The sequence below is a fragment of the Trematomus bernacchii genome, unplaced genomic scaffold, assembly GCF_902827165.1.
Source record: "Trematomus bernacchii unplaced genomic scaffold, fTreBer1.1, whole genome shotgun sequence".
Classification (NCBI taxonomy): domain Eukaryota; kingdom Metazoa; phylum Chordata; class Actinopteri; order Perciformes; family Nototheniidae; genus Trematomus; species Trematomus bernacchii.
This window is the reverse complement of record NW_022987739.1, coordinates 17,335,783-17,356,529: the sequence shown is the minus strand read 5'-3', so window position 1 is coordinate 17,356,529 and position 20,747 is coordinate 17,335,783. Positions and strand designations below refer to the sequence as shown.

Sequence of the window (20,747 nt, the reverse complement as noted above, 5' to 3'; positions counted from 1 at the left end):
CTCAAACACACTTATGTTATTCTTAATCTGTCTTAATTAACACTGGTTGAAGCAGCTCGTTAGTGGCCGGTCTGAGTTTACAGCGCCGTTTATCTGGATGTGGGACATTCCAGCTGGATTTTGAAGCAGCTCACAACATGCTGGGCCCCTGAAACACACATAATAACACACACAGTGTTAGTAGCTTTCTGACACAGCACTATCAGCAGTCATTTTTTGCCCCACATAGACCTGCTGAGCTGTTCTATCATTCTGACCTAGACTCAGGGGGCCTTGCCAAAGGGGAATATTGAAAATATGTCATTGGATTGGATTGGCACATACAACTAATCTACAATGTTAATGCTACATTTGAAATGTAGAACACAACTATAAATATTCGGCAGTGAAATAATAAAAGACAGAAATTAATGTTATTAATGAATAATTAATTAATTACCCCATAAGTCAGGTTTATGATGTTGTCACATTACAGCATCGTAGCATAACACTTTAGTATCTTTTGATAACGCATCTTGGGTTCAAGCTGTGTTTATAAGCTGCACTACTTAATTTGCACTTAAATATAGAGCAACATATTGGAAAACAAATCTTTGTGTGACATACCGAAGCAAACCTCAACTCTGCCTGTTGGTTGATATAACTATCTGTTTCCATGTCTTTAATTAGTTGTGGCTTGTCAAAAAAATAGACAAAATCTTATTGACAAAATGATCAATTATTGATATTTGTGAGCATTTAGTTACAATTTATAAAAAATATACTGTGCTACATATTATAAATGTGAACATCATGTGGATAAAAGGGGATTTGAAAAAAAAAGCACTGTTGGTATTCTAAGGAAATGAATACTTCAGAATTCTGTGTGACAAAAAGCCTGTGGAACACACACACACACACACACACACACACACACACACACTTCCTACTGTATGAGTGTGTTTCCTAGTGCACATTGTGTCATGGTAGAACCTCCTCTAAGGAAGGAGCATCTGTTCAACACCCCTACACACCACTAACACACACACACACACACACACACACACACACACACACACACACACACACACACACACACACACATACAAATAGCTGGCTTTCGTCACTTCTTCTTTTTGTTTCCTGGCTCCCCAGCTGCTCGGACCCTAACCCTCCCCTCGTTCTCGTGCTCTCCTCAACCCACTCCAGTTCTCTCCTCTCCTCACTGCAGTTGTGTGTGTTTTTGGGTGAGCGATGTGTTGTTCCGTGGGTTTCGCCCGGTCTCTGGGCCTGGCCCTGCTGCCTCTGGCCCTCTGCTGTATCGTGGGCAACCTGCTGCTTCTGTTTCCCATGGGAGAAATCACCTACATCCAGCAGGACCGCCTGGCCAGCTACATCTGGTACTTTGGTGGACTAGGAGGAGGGGGAGCACTGGTGAGTAAACAACTGCCTTTATGTTCTTATATGATGATGAGTATATGTTATATGTTTTGGTATGGTCACATTTTCTTTTATAGAAACTTTTTCAGTTTGGGTCAGATCATCTGGCTTCTTTAGGTCAAAGTTAGTTGTCTGAGTTGTTGGGCGTGTGCTCACTAAACACCAGGTGCTGGTCATGCAGCAGTGACTTATTTTGAAGAAAGATAACCACATAGTAAGGTCCCATTACTTTTACCATTATTAAATGGAGAGCATGGTAATCCTTTCTTTAAAAGCTATACTTTAGTATCATGGGATATACTTTAACAGCATGAGGTCCAAATTTACTTTTAAAATTTGATTTACATTAAGATGTCTCTACCCACTGCAAAAACGGTTTATTTATTCAGTTTTAATGCTAATCAATAATAGAAAGTACTTTGTTTTCTTGGTCTGAGTCAAGATATTTTACCAAACCCTGATTTATCTTCTCAAACTTTTTTTTTTTTCTTTACAAATAAATAATCTGAAGGGATTATTTTGCCGGGTAGAAGAGGTTTAACAATATGGAGAAAGTTTTAACAAAGTTCAACTGGTACCACGTGGTTAAACTCATCACTATTGGTTGCACTGGAAAGAGAAAAATTAACTGAAACTAATAAATGACTAAGTAACTGTTTTTATTGCACTAAAACTAAAAAGAAAGATTCTTTAACAGTATTTCAGCCATGTGACGCGAGAGCTCAGCACCGAAAGTACTTTAAAAAAAGCATCAAAATAAAGCAGCATTCACTGAAAACTAACACTGCTACATGTAGATACACTCTGTACTATGAAGTAGACTGAAGCCTTACTTACTTTACATTCATAATGCTTTTTGTTGCAAGTTGCATTTATCTGTATGCAGGCTAGGCTTTTGACTCATAGAAACACGGGCAATTTTTTAAACAAATGTAAATGATTTCCCCTTCAACACCACTCAGTCTGAGTGTGCCTGCAGTTGAGAACAATGAAGTGTTGTGTGAATTCACAGTTAATCCGTCTGCTACATGCTGCTGATCTGATGGGTTTATGCTCCGACTGAACTGAAAGCAGCTGTTCTTAATTAGTTTTTTTGAAAAAGACAGTCTCTCCTCTGTCCTACCTTAAACCAGATTAACCTCGCTGACCAGACCAGCACTTGTTTTGGGTATATACAGCTTCACTCTTTAAAATATTGTGATTTTTTTTGGTGGTTTGCAGTGGCGTTTTTATATGTACAAAAGTGGTGGGGCACAAAAAACGTAGATGTCTATATATAAGCTTCTGCAGTGACGTGCAGTGAGGTTCATGGCTGGTGAGGCACTGGCACTGACTCTTCAGGTTTACAAATATTATATTTTGACCTAAACCAAAATATAATATTATTTTCAAAAGCTTTTTTTGTCTGATGCTTCGATTAATTTTAAACAGACAGTTCAACAAAAGGATACCCAAAAAATGTCATTTTATCATTTAAATATTGAATTGTTCTCTCTTAGTAAGATCCCATTTTCAATAAAATGGCGGTCTTACCTTGACTTGAAGATGAAGTCCATTTGCCTATCCTTCTGGACAAACATTTCTATTACTTTTTTGTAAAAGTCCTCCTTATCTTCTTGTAGTTTCAAAAGTCTATCATAAATCTAATCCATAGATTTATGATAAAAAAATTATAAAAGTAGGGTAGACATGTGGATGTTATCCGGCTGATCAAAACGTGCATTTATCTAACAGGTACGTTTCCCACAGATCTTATTTCGAGCTATTTTCTAAAATCCTCTGGAGAAATCTCATTGCTTTTTTGTGCTTACTTCCTGGTTTTAGGACGCGCCACTGCAGCTCTCTCGTCTCCTCTTCACACAGCACACTTTTCGCGGCACACGTACTTACAGCCAATCAGCTCTGAATGATTTGAGATGACGTATGGTGGGGATGGTAGCTCCATGCCCCTCTGGTCATTATTTTTTTGCCACACACATTTCATTACAAAATACTCTGAGCATGCGCAGTGTAGTTTTTACAGTCACCGTTGACTTCACAGCGAGAGGAAGGGGCATAATCAGGTTTTGTCCCACATGGCTCTAAACAGCTCAATAGGCACACACTGTGACTGTAGACACACTAATTAGAAGAACACAGACTAAAACAGCAATGTACAGACGAATCAGATGATTAAACATGATCTTAAAATATATTTTATATATTTTTTTATTTTTTTTTTTGCATTTTTGTAATCATTATTTGTAATACTTTCTGCTGACACTAGGTGGGGCTGTGCCCCACCTGCCCCTAATGACCAGTCGCCACTGGTGGTTTGTAAGAAAAAAGAGAGCGCTGATAAACTAGTTTTGCACCTAACTGTGATAGATACCATATCTAAACAACAAACAACTCTAAAAAGAAAGTAGAATGTAAAAAATAAACTATACGCGACCAAGCATTTGTCCTCTACAATACCATATTTAACTTTCTGATGCAGAAGAGGGACAATTTAGTCCTTCTCACTTTAAAAACATTACACTGTATTTAGTTTGTACATGTTCTTTTTGCAATGTTATTAGAAAATAGTATTTCTGCAAGCACTTTTTCCATCCTGTTTTTATGTTTTCCTCTTTGGGCTTTTCCTTTCTTCTTGGAAAAGACAGAACATTTAAAAGTCAAAGAGCAAACTGAACCCCTCTGAGAGAAATCTATCTTCAGCTTCCTCCCTTCCTCTCTCTTGCTCTTCCTCCCTCCTTTTTCCTTGTTTCTCCCTCTTCCTTTCTCACTGTGTGCACTTCCCTCTGTATGTTCAGTATCTCTCTTTGGCCCTTTTCAAAGATAGTGTTTTATAGGGACATCCAGGATGTGTATGTGACGATGCTCATGATCTCTGAGGCCTTGGGAACTTCCCCCCCCTCAGTTGGGACGTGATTTAAAGTCCGTGACCGCTGGGAGAGAGACAACAGCACAGGAAAGAGGAGGAAAGGAAAAAGGGAGGGAGGGAAAGTAAAAGAAAACAACCCTGAAACAAACACACAACACATTTATGTAAAATCTATGTCTAATGCCTTTCTCTCGCAGTAAGGCCCTCCAACTACATAACAATAAATGTGACGAATGCTCTTGTTTGACCACTTATTGTGGCTACTGTCAGAATAATTGTCAATGAATTTATGATAGATGTATGGTCCCAGGAGGGGTAATCCTAAGGATTAGTAACCCCTAGACTTTATATGTAGCTTAAAAACAAACAACAGTCAAATCTCGTTATGCTAACGTAGCATGCTTACCGTCTAAAGCTGTATCCAAAACAACACCAAAACGTTTGCTATGTGCTGTGTAAATAGATTTGAATTTGTAATTGTTTTGGTTTAGGATCTATATTGATCTGGCTTTTGTTGATAGGAAATGCTTCAAGTAAATGCAAAGAATAGCAGGTTTAATAAGACTGAAATATGAGTAGCTAACGTAGCTTTAGCATCTATATATTTAGTCCTACTGTACTACTTTCCTATCTTAAACATATCAATGTATATAATATCCTTTAAAGACTTAAATTAAATACATAATAAATCCTGCTGTTCATAAATGTCTCTCTGTTTTCAGATGCTGGTTCCTGCTGTGGTATTTATCACTCTGGGGAAATGTAACTGCTGCTGGAATGAGAGCTTAATGGTAAGCGACTTACACTCAACACTCAAACACTCAAAATCAAGCCAAGACTTCATTTTATGTTCATTAATTCTACACACAGACCAATATTATCAGATGTTTTCCCCTTTTCTTAAATCGAAATATGAAGATTGTTTGTCTTTCACCCCTTGTGTCTCTTCATAGTGTTCCCCGTTTACTGCTGTTACTTTCTCAGTAAACTGCACAGTTGTCCTTAAGCCAGCCCACACTGTCGCTTTATGAGGTGGAATGCTAATGCTAATCCAGCAGTGATAATTCAACAAGGGTCCCATTGTTTGTCAACATTCAACAAAGTAAACTTGGCTCCCGCCACTCAAGCCACAGGCACAGCTGTGTGTGTGTATGTCACAGTGGCCTCTGTATCTGACCTATGAAACAGCTAAATGAAACAGTTTACATTTTAACAGACAGGCAGGCACACATAAATTGACAAGGGCATCTAAACACATTCACTTTTTAAATCACTGTGTGTTTCTGTGTTCTCACAGATGTGCGGTTCAGTGTTGGCAGCTGTTGTCGGTCTGGTGGGGTCTGGCTACTGTTTCGTCATGTCAGGGTTCGCCTTGGTGCAGGGTCCACAGTGCTTCACCTCGCTTGGATGGTCGTACCCTTTTGCAGACCAGGGCGGCAGGTAGGGAGATACTGCACTGTTTGGGCTGGCATGGGTCTCTTTATTCATTTAGTCTTTAAAAAGTCAAAAGAATTGTGAAAAATCTCTATAAAAAATGTCACTGCTTATGCTCCTCACATTTTAGGGCATTGTTGATTAAAACAAAAATTGACAAATGATTATTCATTATAAGTATTGTCGATTAATCACAAGTCAATCATTTTAGCTCTAATTTGTTTCTAAAGAGTATACATACTGTTGTTGACGCTCTCTTCTCTGTTATCTCAAATAAAATGAACCTCAATTATAAAGGTCATTAATACATTTAAACATACTGTATCTAGGTTAACCCAAGTTCAACACATGTGTGTAAGAACACCAACTGCACCAAACCATAGCAACAACACTTAAACAGAGCTGCTATAATGCTCTGTTTTTAGTTTTGCCTGTGGTTAATGGCCAGGGTACTTCTGCGATATTGGAATACAAGGTGCCCTTATATAGAAACACTGGACTTTGCCTCCACCAGTTTTTATTTTTGCATTCATTAAAAACATTGTGATGTGGCATCGCTTATTTGATGATTTTTTGTATTCATCAGTGTGTTCTGAGAGACAATTCTTCCCCTTGGTATTTCAGCACTCGAAAACGGGTTTATTGCCAGGTAGGTTCACACATACGAGGAATTTGACTTGATGTCATGGTGCATACATAAAATATAAAACAAAAAATCTCCATATAAAACAAAAAATCTTTAAGGACTCTGTAATCAAATATAGTTAGATAGCAAGAAAATAAAGCAGTAATTTACAGCGAAATAGTATGCAGTGAATTATAGAATATGAAATAAGAAATATGTGCAGTAAGCAGTATATGAACATTGTGTGCATTAATGTAATGCATATAGAGTCTACGTTGTGGCTGAGGTAAAGTGTCAGTGGGGGGGCCGGGCCTGGTTTAGGAGGCCGTTAGCGGAGGAGAAGAAACTGCGTACCAGATGGTGATGGAGGAGGTGAGGATAGACTCGATGATGGAGGTGTAGAAGTTCACCATCATCGTCTTTGGCAGGTTGAATTTCTTCAGCTGCCTCAGGAAGAACATCCTCTGCTGGGCTTTTTTGATGAGGGAGTAGATGATCTGCTCCCATTTGAGGTCCTGGGCGATGATGGTGCCCAGGAAGCGGAAAGACTTCACAGCAGTTACTGGGGAGTCACACAGAGTGATGGGGGCGGGTGGGGCTGCATTCTTCCTAAAGTCCACAACCATCTCCACTGTCTTGAGAGAATGTAGTGGAACACACAACATTTAGAAAAATGCAGCTGCTGTCTGTGTTTGATTGTCTACGGATCTCCCTATCTGTGTCCCAGGTATCTCTTACAACCAGAGACGTGGTCACGGTGCCTTCAGCCGGTTCACATCGTAGAGTGGAACGTGACTCTGCTGTTCGTGTTGATGGGCCTGGCTGTGCTGGAGTTCATCATCTGTCTCTGTCAGCTGGGAAACGGTCTAGTCAACGCTGTCTGCAGACCCTGTTGCTACAAGCAGGAGTATAGTCTTAATGCTTAAATCAACAGACAAACACAGATACACCTGTAAGTACTGTAGGCTCTCCTGCTGAGACATAAGTGCACACATAAACAAATCACACACTCTATTGTATGCACACATACAGGACATCAATGGACACAAATGGACACGGCATTCTAGACACTGCCTCATTGCCAAGCATAAGTGTATGTGTGTGAGTACAACTAGGGCTTACTTACACACACACACACACACACACACACACACACACACACACACACACACACACACACACACACACACACACACACACACACACACACACACACACACACACACACACACACACACACACACACACACACACACACACACACACACACACACACACACACACACACACACACACACACACGTAGTATTATGGAAACTGGACACCGTCAATGGAATCACTATGTTATAACCTTTAATTTGCCCTGCTTATTGGCAAAACTCACTATGCAGTCATTGATAATTATGGTCCTCTGGTGCAGCCAGAAAACAGGTTTTAAGACAGATTGTATTAATATACTCTATAGAAACGTAGAGGATGCAATTAACTTTGTTGAAAGAAGACAACAGAACAACATGTACAAATAATGGAGACAAAGTAAAGCAGCGTTGATAATATTTATAATAATATTAGGAATACATAATAGGAGATTTCACTGAAGTAAGTATTGGTGTGTGTGAAGCTTTTTTTTAAAGAAGACAAAGAACTGTCTTTACACTCAACATACAACTGTTTCATTAGCTTATTTCAAGAAATGTATGTTCAGTGTCAACGTTGATTGCTTTCTTAATTATCATTATTTAATGTATTTTATACATTTATAAAACCCAACAACTACACTACTGTTGTTTTGCATAAACAGGTGATACTACAATGGAAGTTATCACTCTATATTCTTAAGATGGCCACCATCTTTGTTTCATGATGTTGGACATGACACGAGATGAGCTCTTGTGTCATTGTTGGGTTGTTGTTGCAAGAAGAGATGCACATTATTTAGTTGTTTATCAGCATGATTAATTTGATGCTTCAGTAAGTGTCCTTTCTGTCCTGTTTGATTCTTGTTCTACAATGTGTTGGATAATTTAGAGATAATGAGCAGATGTTTATTTGTGTGTTTGTACATTTGTTTTTATTTTCAGAGCATTTTGTTGTAAATTGTTTACGTCTTTCAGACGCTAGACCAGTGTTAACAAACATTTTATATATATTTTAGTGACATATTTTTATAATGTATGTTTGTTTGTGCTACCTTGAATAAAAAAATTGCTATTTCCATTTGAAGTTTCGAGTAAGTCATTAAGCTGACCTCTGTTAACAAAAACCGGTTGAAGTGTGTGTGTGTGTGTGTGTGTGTGTGTGTGTGTGTGTGTGTGTGTGTGTGTGTGTGTGTGTGTGTGTGTGTGTGTGTGTGTGTGTGTGTGTGTGTGTGTGTGTGTGTGTGTGTGTGTGTGTGTGTGTGTGTGTGTGTGTGTGTGTGGGTGTGGGTGTGGGTGTGGGTGTGGGTGTGTGTGTCTGTATTTTTTGGCAACAAAATATATTTACTTGGCAGTATTGTAGACTTTGAAACTTTGGCCTTCATCAGTTCTAAAACAAATAGACAAACACACTTAAAATGTCTTAAATAACATAATGATATCTTAACACAAACACATACATACATATTATTTTGCTGTGTACAAATACATATCCCAATCAATGTGAATGCCTGCTTGAATCCCCTGCTGAACTGCTTTCAAACTTTAACATTAAATTAAATGTTTCCATCAACTTATCTGGCGTTCAACCAATGTAACTTTTGTTCCAACTTGTCTCTGACACAAATGAGTCCATGTGTGTTCAGTCCTGGAGTTTCCAGAATTGCTGGGTATTGACCCACATCAGGACTGAAAACTGAGTAAATGTGGCCTGAGACCCCAAGACCCATTACAAAACGTATTTTTAGCAAATTAATCTGAATATTAACATAGTTGATGTTGGAAGAAAAAGTTCCATTTATTTTCACAGCATAAATGAATACAATTACTTAAAAAACATACAAAATCATAAACCAGTCTTCAAAGCCGACTTCACTAAACTGACTTCAGAATCAGATGGAAGTCCTTCAAATGAATGCTAAAGTCATAAACTACTTAGCTTGGCAAATAAAGGTGTGTCTTCTTTTACCTATTCTATGTCACATTTGGACATCATCTTTGACCTGAGGCCCTTTATCATTGGCTTTTCATGACAACACTTGAATTGTTCCATTAAAAAAACGTTCTGTTCTTACACAAGTCACTCTATCTCTGTGACAGGTTGTTTCTAAATGTCAGTGACCCCTCTGCCCTGCTTGGCTGTTCCCAGCAGTCATCACATGGGGTATAAAGACACACAGAGGGGCAAAAGTCCCTCAGACAGACTGACAAACAGCTCTCAGTTGTCTGCACTGTTGTCAATCATTATACTGTATTCCTCATCATTGAACACAAATAATCTTCCTGCAGTTTTGAAGTGGACTTGTAATTGCTGAAGTGCCAGCGCTGCATCTTCAAAATGCATCGGTTGGGATTAAGGGGAGTGTTGCTGCTCTGTTTTGCAGCAGCATGTGTGTCTGGGATGAGGAGAGAGTACTTCCTTAGGATAGAGGAAGTTTCTTGGAACTACGCTCCAACTGGAATGAACATTATTCAAAACCGCACGCTGCAGGAGGATGAGTAAGTACATTCACAGTACACTGCCGTCTTTATGGTGGAGTCAGTCAGTCAGTCAGTCAGTCAGTCAGCGCTAACTGATCCAAATATAGGAAAAGCAAGACTCCTCATTACTTAAAGAGATAATGTAATTTCCAATTTCTCAGTCCCTTAAATATCCATTACATTATCTCACTTAAACTCCATGGATATTTAAGCGTTTACATTTTTCCCACAAACAGTTTACCCCTATTTCAAAAAAAGGTCTAAAACAACATTTTGATTATTTTAATTTTAGATTGTTCACAATTCTGTTATTTGTTATATACTTTTTGTGCAAAAGGCATTTTACTTTACTTTTTACTTTTACTTTTAAAAATTAAAATAAATCTGCCTGTTCAGGCTACTCTTGTTCTATATTTGAATTCTTTATTTGTCCTTCTAATATCTCTGGTCAACATGCTTTAAAACACAAACTGTACTCTCAAATCGACTAGATAGGATACATTCAGAAACACAAATAAATCTACATTTGTATGTAATTAATGAAGAATGTATCAGGTTCATGAAGGCCTCACAAAAATGAACACATTTTTTATGACACACCCTGAATAATCTCAGCAGAATGTTTGTGTCCAAAATATTGTCAAGTCCATTAAGAGTGTACAGATAAAAAAGGTATTTAGTACACACTGTTATCTGGAACATTTGAATATCACTGAGTCATGGTTAATGTTATTAGTGATGTGCTTTTCATCACAAATCACTGGTTTGAATGGCTTGATGAGCAGGTACAAATATATATTTTTAAGCATCTACTTTAGTATTCTTGTGTTTTTTTCAGTTGCTTTAGCCTATTACAGGTTTTTGAGATATTTGAACTGTTATCCATAATGTTCCCCATTCTCTCTCTCTGCAGAGAAGCCTCAGTATTTTTAAAAAAAGGCCCCCAGCGTATCGGCTCCACCTACAAGAAGGCCGTGTATAAGCAGTACACCGACTCCTCCTACAGGACAGAGGTGATAAAGCCAGACTGGCTGGGCTACCTTGGACCTCTGCTAATGTCCGAGGAGGGAGACACTGTCATCGTGCACCTGAAGAACATAGCAACAAGGCCTTACAGCATCCACCCACATGGACTGAACTACAGCAAGGGCAATGAGGGTGAGGAATGAATGAATTATAAGGCAAACTTAATAACAGAAAGATAGATATGTGACCTTGTGAGCTTGTTTCTGTCTCTTCAGGCGCTCTTTACCCCGATGGTACTGGTCCAGAGCTAAAGCGTGACGACTCAGTAACTCCAGGTTCCATAGTAACGTATGAGTGGACCCTCCCAGAGACCCACAGTCCAACACCAGAGGACAGCAATTGCCTGACCAAATTCTACCACTCCCACGTCAGCCCACCAAAAGACATCAGCGCAGGACTGATAGGACCCCTCATCGTCTGTAAGAGAGGTACAGGAACATTTTAACCTTATGGTATCTAGTGGTAAAACTAAGTACATTTACTGCTGCTTAAGTACTATTTTCAGGTATTTGTACTTTTATTTCCCCCTTTTTATTGTCCCTTCTATAGCCACCCAATTTTTTAGGGCCTTTTGTGAACTTTCCCCTTCAGTACATTAATGTATATTGTACCTAAATGTCCTTTTCTCTGTAGGAACTCTGGACTTACATGGAGACAACTCAGGCGACTATCTGTACGCTTTGCTGTTCATGGTGGCAGATGAGAACTTCAGCTGGTACCTTGATGAAAACATCAGGACGCACATTACAAGTCCTGCCAAGGACCTGAAGAATGACGAAGATTTTATTGAGAGCAACAAAATGCATGGTGAGGGTGAACATCCTAGTCTACATACAAATACCCATACCCTTCCATTGAATACCTTTAACTCTGAGTGTGGATTACAGGTATAAACGGTTTTCTGTACGGTAACCTGCCTGGACTGACCATGTGCCAAGGCAACAAGATCCACTGGCATTTGATTGGCTTAGGCAATGAGGTAAATATTGAATACCTTTTATAGGTCTTCCAGTTGCTGTTGCTCAAATTAAGTGCTTTTTAAGGATGCAAGTCAGTTTGACTTAATGTCTTGGTGTTAAGCATCTGGTCTGAACCCAGTTTAAATGTAATTTATCTCCAACAGGTGGACATGCATTCGGTTCATTTCCATGGCCAGATCTTGACCGTGCAGAACCACCACACAGACACAGTCAGTCTTTTCCCCGCCTCCAGCACCACAGCTGAGATGGTAGCTGACAACCCCGGACACTGGCTGCTGGCTTGCAGCGTCAATGACCATTTGACAGGTGGGCTAACTTCCCCCATTCTTATTTTGATTCAAGCAGGATGATCTTCCCACAAATGTATAACTGTGCAGTATTTTCTTTTGTTGTTTTGTTCAGCTGGAATGCAGGCTATATTTGAGATCAAGAAGTGTTTTCCCAACGTCCATAAACCCCAGCCACACGGTGAACTCAGACCCTTCTTCATTGCTGCTGAAGAAGAAATCTGGGATTACGCTCCCATCCCACCAACTGATGGGTCGGTTACTGTACACACACACACACACACACACACACACACACACACACACACACACACACACACACACACACACACACACACACACACACACACACACACACACACACACACACACACACACACACACACACACACACACACACACACACACACACGCACACAATTTCACAAAAATGTCCATGCTGGTTCTTGATGTATAGAGTCATCAGTTAATCACTTGTACTGTGTCACTGTGTGTGTCTGGCTGTGTAGTGAAGCAGAACAGTTTGTAACAAGAGGTCGAAACCGTATTGGAAGCCGCTATAAGAAGGTCCGCTATGTGGAATACACTGACAACACCTTCATAACAAAGATGCTACGCAGCCCAGAGGAGCAACACCTTGGAATAATGGGTAATCCAGGATGTGCTGGGGTTTTATAGATGTTTCAGATATTAGGTATTTTATGCAACCAATTAGCTAGTAGGTAATGCTAGCCATTGTTGTAATCACCTATTACTGTATTCTGCAGTTTACTGTTTTTGTTGTTGTTGTCTATTGATGTATTGAATGTAGTGACATTTAATATAATTGTTGTACCAAAGGAAATGTTGGGTACAACAATTCTCTTCTCTTCTGACCTTTAAGCATTGTCATTAAAGGCATTGATAATTTTAGTCCTTGTTCATATTTTGGACCTCCTTCTTTGCTGTCCTGGAATCCATTACATGACAGGACTAGGGTTCAATACAAAACTTTCAAAAATATTTTAGAAAGATCTTGTTACCACAATGAGATATCTCCATAAAAAAATGAAACCTAATGCTCCTACATTTCTAACATGTGTGATTGTATCCATCCATGTCTGCAGGTCCAGTGCTGAGAGCTGAAGAGAAGGACACTATCAAGGTGGTGTTTAAGAACAAAGCCAGCCGGCCTTACAGCATACAGCCACATGGTGTTCAGTACAATATAGAAGACAGTGGGACGCTCTATCACAATGAACTGGAAGGTAAATACAAGCACATATACACACACTTTTATCTGTGCACAAGACACAAAAATGAAATCCATTTTTCTTTCCTCCTAAACTTCTTCTCCTCAGAGTCCCATACAGCAAAGAAACTACGCGAGTTGAAGAAGGAACCAAGTGAGTAAAAAACTTGAATTAATACGATACCAGCCTGAGGTTAGCGTGAATTATACTTATCACCAATTATAGACTGTTGAAAAGGAGTACAAATACTGTAGTTGCAGTAACATTACCATGGGTTTTTGGACAAGGGCTTTGAAACCTTGAGTTTGTCATTTTGGTCATTTTGCTCTTTTCCTAAAATGAAACAAAGAGGGTGGAACTGAGTACAACCAAATGCCAGGCAATTTTATTCAGCAATTACAGTTTAATGTGATGCACATGAACACATTGTGAGTGGGTTTTCAGACAAAAAACGGACAAAACCTAAATTGTACAAAGCTTTAGCAGAGACATGTACAACTTGCTGTATTGAAAACCTCGTTAGTAATAAATCAAGTTTTCTCATAGACTTTGCAATTCGACTTCTTCTTGCAACCACTGGAGTATGCCCCTGTTGGCCATCAGAAAGAATGCCAGCAGGGGGCTTCTTTTTTTAAAAACAAGGAGGTGGCCCCTCTTACCCTTATAATAACTACTTTTCTCTATATAAATCAATGTAATCAGGAGTAGTGACCCCTCCGCCAGCTGCTCTAGTCAGACCCGGGACAATCTACACCTATGAGTGGACAGTACCAGTGGGTGCTGGTCCAGTGCAAGGGGAGGCTGACTGTCTGACCTATCTGTACTACTCTGGAGTGGACCCTGTTAAAGACACCCAATCTGGGTTGATGGGACCGCTCCTCATCTGTCGACCTGGGTCCCTGAAGAAAGGAGTCCAGGTGAGAAGCTTGCACAAAATAATTAGTTTGATTAGGTCACATCGTATTGTGTCTGTTATTCTCAGGTCTGATCGGACGTCTGCTGTGTTGAGACAAAAAAACATTCTAGAAAAGGAGACTTCAAATCAAAATGACTTAAATGTAGCAATGAAACCATCATTTGACACCTTTCCTCTTTTTATTTCCCTCTTCTCCTCATGTAGAAGAACTATAACAAAGAGTTCCACCTCATGGCCACAACATTTGATGAGAACCTGAGCTGGTATCTGGACGAGAACAAAATAACCGTACCTGGTCCTGTCACTGTTGACGACGCCTTTATAGAAAGCAACAAGATGCATGGTGTGTAGGAGACACACATTCACACACACTCACTCAACCTGTGACTTCTTTATGCTTGGCCCCATTTGATGTTTGTTTTATCTCACATTTTTAGCCATCAATGGCTTTGTGTATAGAAACCTCCCAGGTCTGACCATGTGTAAGGGGGATAAAGTAACGTGGCATGTGTCAGGACTGGGTACAGAGACAGACGTCATCAGCCTTTACTTCCAGGGAAATCGCTTCATCTACCGCCAGAACCGACGGGACACCATCAGCGTCTTCCCTCACATCTCACACACTGTCACTATGGAGCCAGACAGCATGGGTATGTAGATCCCTCATACTGTACACACGCACACACACTGTCATCCTACAGTATGTTTGTAAGAAAATTCAGGGACATTGTTACAACCTATAAGGTTTTAAAAAGCTCAACACGTGTCTGGTGTTGATATTAGGCATGGCCTGTGTGTGGTATATTACTTTTTATAAAACGGACAAGTAAAATCAAGCAATCTGATTGGTTCTTAGCCGTGGTATACTGAGCGTATACCACGGGTAGAATTGTAAGTTACTTTTCACAACAACTCAGTAACCCTCCGCGTCTGAGATAAACAGTATACAGTTCGGCCCAAAAGCAAACTGCTTGCAGTTTGCTTTTCAAACTGGAACAAGAAAGCAGCGGAGAAGTAACGGAGCAGAAACCCTCCTTTTTACGCAACGGTCCAGACATAGACATCAAACGGCAAAAACATATTCAGTGTGCAGTTCCTTTGGCATTAGGGCAGGGATATTTAGATACTTTCCAAGGTTTGACATAATGAATTGTGCTACTTTTAAAGCGAGCAACGATGTTTTCAAATCTGTAATCAAAAAGGTCCGCAAAAACATTTAAGATTAACTTCGACCTCCGGGGGGGGGGGGGTGTCTTACTATGGAGGAGTGGATTGAGGAGTGCCTATCTCCAGAACAAAAAGCACCTAAACGACGACATGTAGAGCTACGTGAAGAGCAGGTCGACCAACTGGAAAAGTACCACCATTCAAAAGCTTTCTGATGCGAGTCTTGAAACAAAGCAGAGAAATTATGACCGTTAGTGGCCACAGGTGCGAAAGCTCTCTCCAGAGCTACTGGAAGCCGAATCTCGGGGACCGGAGAAAGTGGAGCAATATTCTCGCCACGCCAAGCAACAGCCTAGAACAACCTCAGCCTATACAAGTAACCACGTAAGCCATGCTACTGATGCTGGACAGTTTTTCAGTGAGTGCACAATAAACGGCAACATACACATTAATGTAAATAAATAGCCAAATAATGGATCAACGCTCTCTGTCTAATATGTTCGCTAGCTGTTGTTAGTGTTGTTGCATAGCAACCACCTCGCACTATGTTTCGTGCAGAAGGCAACAGAGGGACTATTTTATTTTGAACATCATTATTTACTAATAAAAACTATTTAAATTAGAGTGTGTATTTTTCTTTCATATTGCCACACTTGGTAACCGTTTTATAAAAGCAATAGCTCACTTCAGGCCTTGATATATGCTCATTATATCACAGCTAAGGGGGTTGTCGACCCTCCGCTTCGCGTCGGGCCGAACCACGCCCCTTAGCTGTGATATAATGAGCATATACCACGGCCTGTCGTGAGCTATTGCTTAAACATATGATGTGTGTGTTTCAGGTCAGTTTGAAGTGGTGTCAGCTACAGTTAACCAATATCGTGCTGGAATGAGAGCTAACTACACGGTACAGAAGTGCAGCTTGTTGCAGCGTCAGGGTGAGATTATGCTCCACTCAAAAACCTACTACATCGCTGCCATGGAAGTGGACTGGAACTACTCTCCAAATCGTACCTGGGAGACTGAGATGTTTCGCGGACAGGACAGGTACAGAATCACCTACACCTGTACAGTATAACAAAATTGTCTGTAACATTTGAATTCAAAGATAGATGTGAATGGACACCATGCACTTCTCATATATACATTTGTGCAGTTTTTGTTATATTTTAACATTATTCTACACATCTGAGCCTGTCTCTCTCTCACGCTGCAGCCCTGCTCCTGCCTTCCTGGACCAGCAGGGTGGGTTTATAGGCTCCAGTTACAAGAAGGTGGTCTACCTCAGGTTCACTAATAAAAAGTTCACTCAGCAGGTGGAAAGAGCAGCTGATATGGAACACCTCGGCATTTTGGGTAGACTTTCAGTACATTCAAAATTCAAAAACTGTGATTATAAAAATACTTTCAAACATGCTGTATTTGCCAGCATGATTTTTCTTGAAATAACAACACTTTTCCTTCTTCCAGGTCCAATGATTCATGCCAATGTGGGAGACAAAGTTACGGTGGTTTTTAAAAACATGGCGTCTAGGCCTTATTCCATCCACGCTCATGGAGTCAAGACAGAAACCCCAAATGTCCATCTCACCCAACCAGGTAGAGATGTAAAATATCAGCTTAGAAAGAAACTGAACATTTTCAATGCAAGTTTTTATTTATATATTCATTTCATTATTATTTTGTTATAAAATTAGAGCATGTACTGTATGGCATTTATTTCTAAAAATATCAAGACAGTTTTATTTGGCCTCAGCAATCTGTGTCTTTTCCTCATCCTAATTCTGGATTCTATAACTTGAAAAAATGTAATTCCCAGGCGAGACTCACTCATACTACTGGTACGTTACGAAGAATACAGGACCAACCCCAGAGCAGGAGCAGTGCACTGTGTCGGCATACTACTCCACTGCTGATGTTACCAAGGTAATCTCACACACACACACACACACACACACACACACACACACACACACACACACACACACACACACACACACACACACACACCACACACACACACACACACACACACACACACACACACACACACACACACACACACACACACACACACACACACACACACACACACACACACACACACACACACACACACACACACACACACACACACACACACACACACACACACACTTATTTGGTCTCACTGCCTAACAGGACATGTACAGCGGTCTGATTGGTCCGTTGGTGATCTGTCGTCGTAGCTGGGGCAGGTGAGTGTCCCTGCAACTTCAAAAACAAAACATTTGAACTACCTAACCTAGGTCATTCTTATTTATTTCATTGAGTTCATATAATGCGCTTATCTGATTTAGTGGGAAGTATGTTATAGTGCTAGTGTTCACTTTTATAAACAATGTTCCCTTCTCCAGGAGTTTTGGTGTGCGGAAGGAAGTGGAAGAGTTTGCGCTTCTTTTCCTGATTTTTGATGAGAATGAAAGCTGGTAAGTGAAGACTAACCTAAAACTAACCATCAACTTTGCAGTCCTTTAGTAGCACACACATATAAATACAAAACCAGATCCATATCATTCATTGTATCTAGCGACGCAAAGGCTGTTTTTGATTTAAATTCTGAGGTAGTGTGCCTGAAACCTATTTTGCCTCTTCAATGGCATGGAATGGAATTTCAATTGTGCTATAAAAATAAAAACCACTTTAGTCTAGACACTACTTCACAGATAATCAAGATAGTCCACAGTCCAACTGTCAGCATTTAAAATGGGAGTATATCATCAGTAGAAATAGTTCAACACTTTCTGCAGGACTAAATTGCCCTTTCAAAAACACATATCTTTCAAATGTTTGCCAATTTATCGTTGCTGTTGTTATTCCAGGTATCTGGACGAAAATATCCGGACACACATCAGAAACCCTCGCACAAACCTGAAGGATGATGAGACCTTCATAGAGAGCAACAGGATGCATGGTGAGACAAACATGTGCACAAAAACAATTGCATAATTTTGAAAGATTGGATATTTTTGTTTCATCATCTAATATAATGTGCATAATGTATTTTCAATAAATGTTTGTTTCTGTTTTCTGTGTATACAGCCATTAATGGTTACATGTATGCAAATCTGAATGGTTTGAACATGGAGGTGGGTGATAAGGTGTACTGGTACCTGATGGGAATGGGCAACGATGTGGACATACACACTGCCCACTGGCATGGACACAGTGTGGAATATAAGGTATGCAAAAAACACGAACATGCAATACACCTGCACAATCGCACATTTTACAAACTGGTAATCACAAATACCAACTCTTCCTTCTCCCCAGCTGGGTGGAGGCCCTCATCGTACTGATGTGTATGAGCTGTTTCCAGCCACCTTTCAGGTAAAACCACCAAAAAGCCAGATTCAGCTGATTCAATTTGTCTTTTGAAACATTAAAAGTGCTTCTTGTTTTATTTGAACACCAATAAGTTAGGTGTAACTTCAGTGATCGGTGTAACATCAGCAATTTCGTTATTCATCAGCTGTTTTATAGATACATCTTTAATCCTTTTAACAACGTAGTTATTTCCTTAACATATATGTTCTTAGAAGAGGTCAGAATAAAAGCAAATAGTGAAAAATTACAATAAAATAAAAAAATACAAATAGAAAATAAATGTGAATGAAAAAATATTAATGCAGATGTACATGTGATTCATTTTTTTAATCACTTTTAAGAAAGATAAAGTACATGAGATGCTTGCAACTTGTGATTGATGGCTTATATCAAGCTTTAGCAAAGTGTTAGTTTGCCAATCTTTTTTATCTTTGGCTATCTTCTCCCTGTTCAGACAGTAAAGATGCGCCCTCAGTATCCAGGTACCTGGCTGCTCCACTGTCACGTCACTGATCATATTAAAGGTGGCATGGAGGCGATGTATACTGTTACCGAGAAAGGTAAGGGAACATTTGGGAAGCAAGACACATTTGCACTGTGGAAAATAGTCATAGCATCAGGATACTGGACAAAGAAAACATGTTGGTTTGTCTTCAACAGCAAAGAAGACAGGACTATTTGGCTGAACATTTGAAAAAAAAGGATCAAGAAAGAAGACAGCAGGTCAAGCTAAAGTTTTATTCCAGAATCAAATTCAGTAATTTGGTGGTGTTCCATAGTGTGTAAAATGATTGTAAATGTCCCGAAAATAACACTAAACCTGTAAAAATACAATAAAGAAAAAATGTAAAAGTGTTATGACAGTAATGTGTGTCCTGTCACAACAGCAGTCAGGCAGCAGGGGGCACTAGAGCCTGACAGTACATTGCCTTGCCCTTTGAATTGTTTGAGGCAAAGAAGAAACTGTGACAGGTGGATTTTCTGTTTACAGTATCAACACTTTAATGGACTGAAATGTAGCAGTGGTAGCAGTCTGTGTTCTGCATGGCTTGATTGCTACAGTGTTGTAAATCAGCTCAGATGTTGCTGACCCATCTGTCTGTAGCTGCTTTATGCACTGTGATGGTCAGACTTTCTAGAAACATAGTAGCCTACACAATAACACTTGGTGCACTGCATGAATGCAAGACTAACACTTGTTCTGCTCGTCTTGAACCATGTTCAGATTAAATCCAGGAAGCAATTTATTGCTGTGCTAAAGCAATAAAGTTGCATGTTGCCACAGACCTGGCAATTCCTATTTTCATCCAGATGATGTCACTGTGATCGAGGAAGTTTTAATCAACATACAACTCGAAATGCACTGATTTATGGGGCTTCAAGATGCAAGGTCCACGAGTACTGAGTACTTGCCACATAAATCCTGTCCTCAGATTACCCTAGACTTGGATAAAGCCTCAAAAATATTTTCAAAATAAATCTGCAGTTTGCCACTTTCATTGTTCTAAGGGATAGGAGATTGTGAGGATTAACTATCATCACCTGCTAACACACACACATGAATAACTCGCTGACTGAGTGCAGATCAGTGTTGTGTAAGCAGCCACCTGCAGTCCTCCATTAGCTGGCAAGGAAATGGAATTTAAAAGATTCAGACCATGAAATGTGGCCCATAATGCCAGTTCTGATCTAAACCTGTACTGAATCTCAATGATGAGCTCTGTCATATCAAACTATGAAACTCTGCCTGACACTCTCACTCTCAACCATGGTGGCTTTACCAAAAGCCCAAATATTGTGTGTCTGTTCCTA

At 39.8% G+C, this 20,747-nt stretch overlaps 2 protein-coding genes across 2 annotated transcripts; both read left to right on the top strand.

Annotated features, from left to right (window-relative positions):
- Positions 1 to 1,125: 1,125 nt before the first annotated feature.
- tm4sf18 (transmembrane 4 L six family member 18) lies at positions 1,126 to 7,502 on the top strand. The gene is made up of 4 exons (XM_034147386.1): positions 1,126 to 1,413; positions 5,008 to 5,076; positions 5,583 to 5,725; positions 7,072 to 7,502. The coding sequence occupies exons 1-4, from the start codon at positions 1,234 to 1,236 to the stop codon at positions 7,268 to 7,270; spliced, it is 591 nt and encodes a 196-aa protein (XP_034003277.1). The 5' UTR covers positions 1,126 to 1,233; the 3' UTR covers positions 7,271 to 7,502.
- A 2,316-nt stretch (positions 7,503 to 9,818) lies between these two features.
- Positions 9,819 to 20,245, top strand: cp (ceruloplasmin). The gene is made up of 24 exons (XM_034147817.1): positions 9,819 to 9,979; positions 10,875 to 11,119; positions 11,203 to 11,415; positions 11,621 to 11,794; positions 11,875 to 11,966; positions 12,111 to 12,273; positions 12,370 to 12,508; positions 12,764 to 12,903; positions 13,361 to 13,501; positions 13,595 to 13,639; positions 14,189 to 14,403; positions 14,607 to 14,745; positions 14,840 to 15,052; positions 16,412 to 16,616; positions 16,786 to 16,925; positions 17,040 to 17,168; positions 17,389 to 17,495; positions 17,751 to 17,806; positions 17,966 to 18,037; positions 18,431 to 18,522; positions 18,651 to 18,790; positions 18,882 to 18,938; positions 19,390 to 19,495; positions 19,596 to 20,245. The coding sequence occupies exons 1-24, from the start codon at positions 9,819 to 9,821 to the stop codon at positions 19,619 to 19,621; spliced, it is 3,210 nt and encodes a 1,069-aa protein (XP_034003708.1). The 3' UTR covers positions 19,622 to 20,245.
- Positions 20,246 to 20,747: the final 502 nt, after the last annotated feature.